Source organism: Hypanus sabinus, chromosome 8 (assembly GCF_030144855.1).
Source record: "Hypanus sabinus isolate sHypSab1 chromosome 8, sHypSab1.hap1, whole genome shotgun sequence".
In the NCBI taxonomy this organism is placed as follows: domain Eukaryota; kingdom Metazoa; phylum Chordata; class Chondrichthyes; order Myliobatiformes; family Dasyatidae; genus Hypanus; species Hypanus sabinus.
This window is the reverse complement of record NC_082713.1, coordinates 108,088,903-108,099,192: the sequence shown is the minus strand read 5'-3', so window position 1 is coordinate 108,099,192 and position 10,290 is coordinate 108,088,903. Positions and strand designations below refer to the sequence as shown.

The following is a 10,290-nucleotide window of genomic DNA, read 5'->3' as shown; positions in this document are numbered from 1 at the left end:
AATATTTCTGAAGATCTATTTTGATCTTCTCTACAATTACAAAGAAAGCATGACAGGATATATTTCATCAGATCTTTAAGGAAGCTTGGTATGACACTAAAGACACACCATGGAGAGAATGTTAACTGGTTGCATCATTGTCTGGTATGGAGGAGCCACTGCATAGGATTGGATCAAATTGCAAATTCAGAAAGCTACATCATGGGCACTAACCTCTTCTGCATAGGTCATCTTCAGAAGGCAATGCCTCAAGAAGGCAGCATCTGTCATTAAGGAGCCCATTACCCACAGCATGCCCTTTTCTCATTGCTACATCAAGGTGGTACAGGAGCTTACATCACACACTCAATGTTTTAGGATTAGCTTCCCCTCTGCTGTCTGATTTTTTAACCCATGTTTTTTGCACATGTATATATGCAACAGCACATTACACTTCATGACATATGGCAACGATGAAACATGATTTTGATACTTATTCCTCTTCATACATGCTACCTTACTTGCTGAGTTCCTCTAGCAATTTGCATATACCAGCTTCCTTCTTGGGGTGCATGGGGTGTCCAGGGAAGGGTAGCACCCCTGAAAGGACTTGCCCTGTCCGTTCTGCTGCAGTGCACTCACCTTTGGTGCTGACTGGACATGCAGCTCTCACTAGCCATGGTTATCCAATGTAACCAAGGAAGACCCTAGTTGTGATGAATACTTGTACCACTGGACACAGACATCTGAGTTTTGAGAGTGGAACTACCTCAATAAACCCAAACCCAGCCGTGAAAGGAGGTAGACATGGGGCAAGCAGGAATCAATTTCCGTTACAAGCTTTCCAAAGAAGTTGCTAACACTACTTCCATACTTTTAATTTCTTTCTTTGGAAGCCAATTGGCACCAGTTACCATGGTATTCAGGGGCAATTATTTTATTGCTTTTTTTCCCTTTCATCAAGCCTTTGATCCACAACATTGTTTGAGCTAAATCAAAATTCAGATACCATCTTGGAAATGTGTACAAAGATTAGCTTTGTCACGTATGCATTGAGACAGTGAAATGCATTGTTTCCATCAAATCAATCAGCAAGAATAATACTGAGCTGCCCCCAACTCCAACCCTAATTTGTAAGTCTTTGGAACATGGGAGGAAACCCATGGTCAAAAACAGAACAAACTACTCACAGTAAGTGGTGAGAATCAAACACCAGTCTTATACAGATAACACTGTGAAATGTTACACTAACCTCTACACTACCATGGTTAATATTCCACATTCCCATTTGAACATTTGGGCTAGCCATTCAGCCCCTTGAGCATATATCTGCAGTTGAAGACCAACTAGAAACCTGATTTAACAACTTAAGATTTAATAATCTAAAAAATTCTATTTAATTGCTAAATTATTTTTAACCAGCAAACTATTTCTTAATTACTATTAATTCTGTGTTGCAATTTTACTGGCACTTTAAGCATTGTACATTAATGCTAAAATTTAAAAAAGTACTGCAGATACTGGAAATCCAAAACAAAAACTGGAAATATTTAACCAACATAGGGAAGTGGCCTGGTCGAGGGAAGTGCCTGCTGTGAAAAGTGCTAGTCTTCGGTGAGGAGACTACACCAGGCACAATTGCAGAGGGTGAAGACATGACCGCTAAGCTGATTCAGTGTGCTACGTGTATGACGTGGGAGATCAGGGACACTGATGGTGCCCCTGGCTGCTACAGCTGTGGAAAGTGTGTCCAGATTCAGCTTCTGAAGGAACATGTTGCAGAACTGAAGAAAGAACTGGATGACCTCAGGTTTATCTGCAAAAATGAAGGTTTTCTGGACAGGACCTACAGTGAGGTCGTTACACCGAGGATACCAGGAGAGAAAGGGGGCGACGATGAAGAAGGAAAGGATGAAGTACAAGAGACCTCAGGGGATGTACCTCTCATAAACAGGTTCACCTTCCTGGAAGCTGTCAGGACAGAAGATACTGCCAGTCTGAGAGGTGGACAGGTCTGCGAGCCAAAAATAGGTGCAGAAGCAGAGCCGAGGAGTCAGACATCAGGAAGAGCTGTGGTAGTAGGGGACTCCATAGTAAGAGGTACGGAAAGGGGTTTCTGCGGCAACAGGCAAGATTTAAGGATGGTGTGTTGCCTCCCTGGTGCTAGGATCCAGGACATCATGGACCGATTGCAGGGAATCCTCAAGGGTGAAGGTGAACAGTCGGAAGTGGTAGTGCATGTCGGCACAAATGACATCGGGAAGAAGAGGAAGGATATTCTGCGGCGGGACTTCAGAGAACTCGGAAGAAGGCTGAAAAGCAGGACTTCCAGGGTGGTTATCTCTGGTTTGCTTCCAGTTCCTCATGCTGGAGAGGGCAGGAACGGGGAGATAATGGATCTGAATGTGTGGCTGAGGAACTGGTGCAGGAAGCAAGGATTTACATTCTTGGACCACTGGGACCTGTTTTGGGGTAGGGATGAAAAAGGGGGGACCAAAAAGGACAGGTTGCATATCAATAGGCGGGGGACCAGCATTCTGGCAGACAGGTTTGCCACTGCAACACGGATGTGCTTAAACTAAGTAGTGGGGGGGGGGGGGGAGAGGAAGGGGATGAACTGGAAATATAAGGATGGAGTTAAAGTGAAAATAAGAAAAGTTTAAAAAGACAACAGAATCAATAGAGTAGAAAGCTCAAGAGATCATACAGAATGGCCAGGTGAAATAGGAATTGATATGAAAGGAGAGAGAAGTACCGAATTAAAAGTATTATATATGAATGCACGAAGTATAAGGAATAAAGTAGATGAGCTTGAGGCTCAGTTGGAAATTGGCAAGTACGATGTTGTGGGAATAACGGAGACATGGCTTCAAGCGGACAGGGCCTGGGAAATGAATATCCAAGGATATACATCTTATTGAAAGGACAGACTGGCAGAGGGGGTGGGGTGGCTCTGTTGGTGAGGAATGATATTCAGTCCCTTGAAAATGGACAAGGGAGAGCCAGTGGATGGAGGGTACCTGGACTTCCAGAAAGCTTTTGATGAAATCCCACATAGATAAGTGGGCAAAATTAGGGCACATGGTATTGGGGGCAGAGTACTGACATGGATTGAAACTTGGCTGGCTGACAGGAAACAAAGAGTTGTGATTAACGGGTCCCTTTTGGAATGGCAGGCTGTGACCAGTGGGGTACCCCAAGGTTCGGTGCTGGGACCGCAGCTGTTTACAATATACATTAATGATTTAGATGAAGGGATTAAAAGTAACATTAGCAAATTTGCTGATGACACAAAGCTGGGTGGCAGTGTGAAATGTCAGGAGGATGTTATGAGAATGCAGGGTGACTTGGACAGGTTGGATGAGTGGGCAAATGTATGGCAGATGCAGTTTAATGTGGATAAATGTGGGGTTATCCACTTTGGTGGCAAGAACAGGAAGGCAAATTACTATCTAAATGGAGTCAAGTTAGGAAAAGGGGAAGTACAACGAGACCTAGGTGTTCTTGTACATCAGTCAATGAAAGCAAGCATGCAGATACAGCAGGCAGTGAAGAAAGCTAATGGCATGCTGGCTTTTATAACAAGAGGAATTGAGTATAGGAGTGAAGAGGTCCTTCTGCAGCTGTACAGGGCCCTGGTGAGACCCCACCTGGAGTATTGTGTGCAGTTTTGGTCTCCAAATTTGAGGAAGGACATTTTTGCTATTGAAGGAGTGCAACATAAGTTCACAAGGTTAATTCCCGGAACGGCGGGACTGTCCTATGTTGAAAGATTGGAGCGACTGGCCTTGTATACACTGGAATTTAGAAGGATGAGCGGGGACCTGATTGAAACATATAAGATTATTAAGGGATTGGACATGCTGGAGGCAGGACTAGAGGCCACAGTTTCAGAATAAGGGGTAGGCCATTTCCAACAGAGATGTGGAAAAACTTTTTCACCCAGAAAGTGGTGGATATGTGGAATGCTCTGCCCCAGAAGGCAGTGGAGGCCAAGTCTCTGGATGCACTCGAGAGAGTTAGATAGAGCTCTTATAGATAGTGGGGTCAAGGGATATGGGGAGAGGGTAGGAACGGGGTACTGATTGTGTATGATCATCCATTATCACAGTGAATGGCGGTGCTGGCTAGAAGGGCCGAATGGCCTACTCCTGCACCTACTGTCTATTGTCCATCTGTGGAGGGAGAAACAAGTCAGACCATCTCATCAGGATTATCTTAATTCCTTGCACACAAGAGTACAGTTGAAACATGGAGCAGTTCTAGATCCATTAGCTAAGAATATTTCTGCATCTGGAAACCAAACTAAAAATTATATTAAATTTACTGAGGGCAAGATCAACATTCATATTTCACCAAAGCTACTTCAGGATGGTAGGGTGTAATGATTCTCATCCTTAAAATGCACTGAGTCATCCATTTGGAAACAGTTGCCAGGTAGAAGTGAATGACAAATATTTGTAGCTTATTCCTGTCCAAGGTAATATTCATGGAGAGCTCAGATCTTTTTTTTTGAGGGAGGCTGAAGCCCAAGGTTTGGGAGCAATTGACTTAGTCAAAGTGAAGAAAGATTGATTAAAAGAACCAAAATAAGAAGAATATACAAGGAACACCAAAGCAGGTTGTGAAAGATTCTACAAATTATGTAAAGTTATTAAGATTAATGAATTAATGATCTGTTAGGGTTAACAGAATTTACAGTAAAATCCCAAAAGTTGCAAAGGAACCCATTTCCACCAGGTGCATTGGGAACCTCAACATCCCAAAGATTAACTGATGACAGATCAGAAGCTCTGTTGGGAGAAGGCATAGATTTGATATTACAAAACAATGGCATAAATAACTTCAGAAATGCTAGGGAATCAGTAAAAAATTGAGTATCCCAAAGAAGCCATGGTCAAAGTATATCTGTTAGGACTCCAGCTACTGTGTTATCAACTTTAATAGGGAATCAAAATGTTTTATATCCACACTTGCTGAAATGAAGCTTGGGCAGAATGGTGATAGTACACAGTCAGAAGGATGCAAGGAGATTTCAAGGTGATATAGTCATTGAATGAGGGTGTTATACATTGCATTTACCTACATTATCCTGTATATGCCACATTATCCTCTTCAGGAGAAACAAAATCAAAGGCTTCTTTTAAAGCAATTTAACTTCAGTATAAAAGCAAACTAGTCTTCAATAGATATGGAAAACACCAAATTAACCAGAGCATTGCTAAATTATTGCAGAATTCAAAACCACCAGCTTCTTCAGCAAGTTAGATTTCAAAAAGTTTAACTTGCAAGATAGGCATTTTTTCCCTAGTTGTGCACTGAACTATCAACAAACTTGCATTTAAATAAGCACCATTTAACATTATTTCTCAAAATTTGTTGTTCCATGATCAGGCATGGCCCTAATCACCTCAGAGAGGTAATTGATTAAGGGTGAAAGGTAAAATATTAAGGAGAATCTGAGGTGGAACTTCTTGATCAGAGGGCAATGCATCTGTGGAAGGAACTGCCAGCAGAAGTGGTAGACAAGGGTTTGATTTCAACATTTAAGGTTGGATATGGATGGAGGGCTATGGTCCAGGTGTGGGTCAATGGGGCTAGGCAGAATAATCATTTGGCACAAACTAGGGCCCACTTGTGCTGCAGTGTTCTATGACTAATGGTGTTAGATTTTATACTTGAAGTTTTGTCAGATTGATTCAAGACCATTAAACCGAAATTACAGGAAAGTTTATGGTTGATTGACTGCCTATAAATAAAAAACTTCAAAGTTAAACTATTAAATGTTATTCAGTTGGCCGATTGATATTTTTACAAAATGATAAAACACAGTAAATCAGGAACTCATAACACTTAAAAATAACTATGTACAGTACATGGATATATTTTATTCCACTTCAGGACAAGAGATCATAGATCAACTGAGATTAAAGTACATCCACAGAAGATAAAACAAAGATGATGTATGCCAATAGTTTTTAAAATGGAGCATTTAATTGCTGATGCAGCAGATATACAAATCAGAGAGCTGAAAGAATAACTGCAGCACAGGCCCGCAATCAGAAGTGGGAGTGCTCTTTTAGATCACAGCCCAAACAGCAAAAGTGTGATTGTGTTGTGACAAAGTAAACGATACAGCACACAAGCTGGACGAATAAAAAAAATCTGAAAATACTACTTTTTATTCACAACCCAAGTGGTACAGCAGGACCTTTTAGGCGGTGGTTAAGTTATCATGTTGCTCACAATCTGACATTAAAACAAATAAACAAAACCATAGCATAATTAAGCAAACAATGTATGAGCAGTACAGATGGCTGGACATATTGTAAACCTTCCATTAACTATTCTGCAACTCCATTTATAGATTCCAGCCACATTTTTCCAATGCGTCTCCAGCAGATAACTCACTGGAACTGCGTGTTTTTACAGGAACACGAGTAATGAAGGCACAGCTAGTGTAAGCACAGACATGTTGCACAATTTTATTTCTATAATTTTGTATAAAGTCCACATTACACTCATCCAGCTACAAAACAAATCTTTCCACAGTTTTATACATTTAGACAACAGGGCTGAAGAGAAGGTTAATTACTTTGGTTGATTGTTCTCCAGCAAGAGATATCTCTAAAACAAATATTGGTCTCTGCATTTTGCTGTTCCTAAAAGCCATTGGTGGTGTCTCTAATACACGTTATTCTGAAGAATCCAAATTCTGTAGCACTGGAATGACAAATTCTGGGACTTCTATGAACTCCATTCCATGAACAACCAATTAATAGACAATACAAGAGTACCAACCATATTCTGAACTGGCTGATTCAAGGGCTCATGATTAACCAAAAAAAGTTAATTGAAATTTGTCCTACCAAGAAAATACAAAACATTATAAGGCTGTTAAGTAACTATTAGTTGTCTATAGTAAGCCAGTACAGTGCAGTTGTTCCTCAAGGCCACATAAGCAGACTTCACTGCTGTTTGCACTCAGATGGTGGGTTTGGATCCTTCTGTTGAGAGACAGAAAAGCAAATTAGATTAATCAGAAACAGACATGGCTTGGATAAAGTATCTGCAGCACTACAAACATCCTTTAAATCTTCAACTAGTTATATATAACAAGTTCAAGCACATATTGAAATGCAATTTGTATTCTACAAAAGTGATTAGTGACTCTGGTTGTAACATTTTTAATCTACAGCACTATTTGAGGAAATTGGATCTTAGAAAGCAGGGAAACATTAACTATCTTTATCTACATATACATGAACAGGATTTCCAAACAGATGAGCACACAAGACGAGGTCTTTATAAACACAAAGCAGCTCATTGAATATACCAACACAGGTTCTTTCAAAAGGTACAGAGGGATTATTAGTATGAAATAGGGAAAGAAGGAGTATGGAAAGCAACTTATTGGCCAAAACCCAAGTTATATCTAAAAAAAAAATCTCATACCAGGAAACAGATCAATCTGAATTTGCTTGACTCCACACACATTTCCATCCAGGACATTGCAGAACAAAATACACGATAGCTATGCTTGGAGCCAGGTCCAATTTTAAACAAGGCAAAAGAACCATTTTCTTTAGATCAAAGTAATATTACATTCTGAAGCATATGTTTGAATCATTCTAAAGAACAACAAAACAAACCTACATATTCAATTGAGGCTTGGAGATTAGTTTATATCTTCCAGACAAACACACACTGACCGGACAAACTAGTGACACTACTCATTCTGGTTCAATCAAACCAACAAAAAGGACGCCAACATTTTGGATATATTGGCAGAATGTGCAATCTGAAACTTCAAAATATATTCCAGGTCAACATTATTAAACAACACACACAAAATACTGGAGGAACTCAGCAGGCCAGGCAGCACCTATGGAAATGAGCACAGTCAACATTTTGAACCGAAACCCTTTGGTAGGACTGGAGAAAAAAGTTGAGTAGATTTGGAAAGTGGGGGAGGGGAGAGAGAAACACCAAAAGATGGGTGAAATTTGGAGGGGGAGGGATAAAGCAAAGAGCTAGGAAGTTTATTGGTGAAAGAGACAGAAGACCATGGAAGAAAAAGAAGGGGAGGGTGAAGGAGCACCAGAGGGAGGTGATGGGTGGACAAGGAGATAACATGAGAGGGGAAAGAGGGGTGGGAAATGGTGAGGGGGTCATTACTGGAAATTTGAGGAAATCAATGTTTATGCCATCAGATTGGAGGCCACCCAAATAGAATACAAGATATTGTTCCTCCAACCCAAGTGAGGCCTTATCACAACAGTAGAGCAGGCCAAGGATGGATACATTGGAATGGCAATTAAAATGGGTGGCCACCAGGAGACCCCACTTGTTCTGGTGGATGGAGCGTAGATGCTCAGCGAAGCAGTCTCCTAATCTACTCTGTATTTCATCGATCTACAGGAGGCCACACTAGGAGCATCGAACACAGTACATAACCCCAACAAACTCACAGGTGAAGTGTCGCCTTGCCTGGAAGGGCTGCTTGGGAACCTGAATGGTAGTGAGGGCCCTAAACAACCACAACGATTCAGGGCCCCAGACACTGATGAACAAAATCCTGCAAATCTATTTTCATTGTAACATTCAAGATAATTATCAGTACCTTCAAATGCTTTGTAGTTCCTAAGATGAAGCAGTGAAAATGCTTAATTTTCACTCCAGGTAACTTCTGGCATCTCCAAGCCTTATTGCTTGAAACCATGAGCCAAACAGATCTGAATCATCATACTACTTATTTCTCACCAACTCAGTGACAAAAATCACTGCTTCTTAAACACAAACACATGTAACTGACACTTTTTAAAAAACCCATTACTCTAAATACAGTAATGTCTACGACCATGCAAGTGCACACAACTGATGCCAGTTAAAACTGTTTAGTAAGTCTCCTGTCCCAACTACGCAGCATCGTCCCGAACAAAAGGAATCCTGGCTATTTTCTCAATTTAATTCTTTAAGAGTTGTCCCAAATAAACGCTATCCCAATTAACTGGAATCCACTGTAATTGAACAGAATGCTTGAGCAACCAAAGAATAAAGACATCTATATGCCAAATGATAACTCCCAAACATTACTGAAACATTGCTATTTTGCAATTGTCTCCAAAATGTGCAGCTTTAAATCCAAAACTCCACTGCATGCAAACTAACTCACACTAGATCTTGACATCCGTCAGCACTGTACTTAGTTATCTATATTGGTCCCTGTCTCAGGAATACTTTTTCCAGGCTGTTGCAATTCATTTGAGCTTCTGTTGCACTGGAGTTCAAACACTTCATTAACTTGGGGATTTCAAAAACAAAGGATAACATGAAAAACTTATTGTACAACACCTGTGTTAACTAAAATTTTTGTAAGGGGACAATGGGAAGTGGTGCACGTGTAGGCAGGGGATGATGGGGCAATAAAAGGCAAGGTAAGCATTCAGATTTCAGTGTACAGCAATTAATCATTCAAATCATGTCCTATCAAGTCATTTAGGGTTGTGGTGACAGGTCATGTCATTATCATAAATGAAAAGTTAATTGCTCTATTCTCTCAAAACTAGCACAATTCAATTCCCTCCTGCAGCACCAATATTATTTGATTAAGATGCCATTGCTTTGAAAAAAGCCAGGAATTAAAAACTTGCAGTCTCCATATTTAACAATTGTAGTTACAAGTTTGATTTTATGAAGCTGCCATGGAACCACCTGTTGCAAAGACAGACCTGACACACTGTTCAGGTGATTCTTTCCTCCAACACCTAGTTGTGCCCTTCAGTTTAACTTAGCAACAACTCATGTTCAACTTCAAACTTCAACACAACTCAAACTCCAGAAAGTATCATTTGTTTTACATGTTTAGCACAATACAGGAACATCAACATAATGCTAATCTTGAGACACTCGTATACATTGAGGAGCATACAATTAGAACTTATATTCAGTATAAGCAGTTTGAATAAAACTCCTCAAACACAACTTCAATATAATAATCCTTCCAATCTCTAAGCTAATTGAGCACATTCAGCATCACTTCTACAAAAATTTACACAGCACACACTATATCTAGCTGAATTTTAAAAATGATTTATGAACTGATGTCTCACTGCAGTAATTATGCCAGATTGGACTGAAAACTAGAAAGTCAAAACATTGACAGTTACTGCAGCAAGAACCAAATTAAGATGCCACTAATTAGTACTTGACAAAAGCATGTAGTTAGTTCAAGTATTATGTAATAAAGATCAGCAAGCCTTACCTACCAGGGGTAGGGTTATTTCTAGCCATCATTTAAACCTAGTAAGG

At 40.2% G+C, this 10,290-nt stretch overlaps 1 protein-coding gene across 3 annotated transcripts in view; it reads right to left on the bottom strand.

Annotated features, from left to right (window-relative positions):
- Positions 1-6,138: 6,138 nt before the first annotated feature.
- Positions 6,139-10,290, bottom strand: part of nap1l1 (nucleosome assembly protein 1-like 1) — an 87,277-nt gene continuing 83,125 nt past the window's right edge. Inside the window, exons 15-16 of one of the 3 annotated variants that reach the window (XM_059977559.1) lie at positions 10,244-10,281; positions 6,139-6,986 (exon numbers count right to left, since the gene is read on the bottom strand). In XM_059977559.1, coding sequence (XP_059833542.1) covers positions 10,276-10,281 — 6 coding nt within the window. In that variant the 3' untranslated portion in view covers positions 6,139-6,986; positions 10,244-10,275. The remainder of the gene's footprint in view (positions 6,987-10,243; positions 10,282-10,290) is intronic. The other 2 variants (XM_059977558.1, XM_059977557.1) reach the window with 2 other exon arrangements.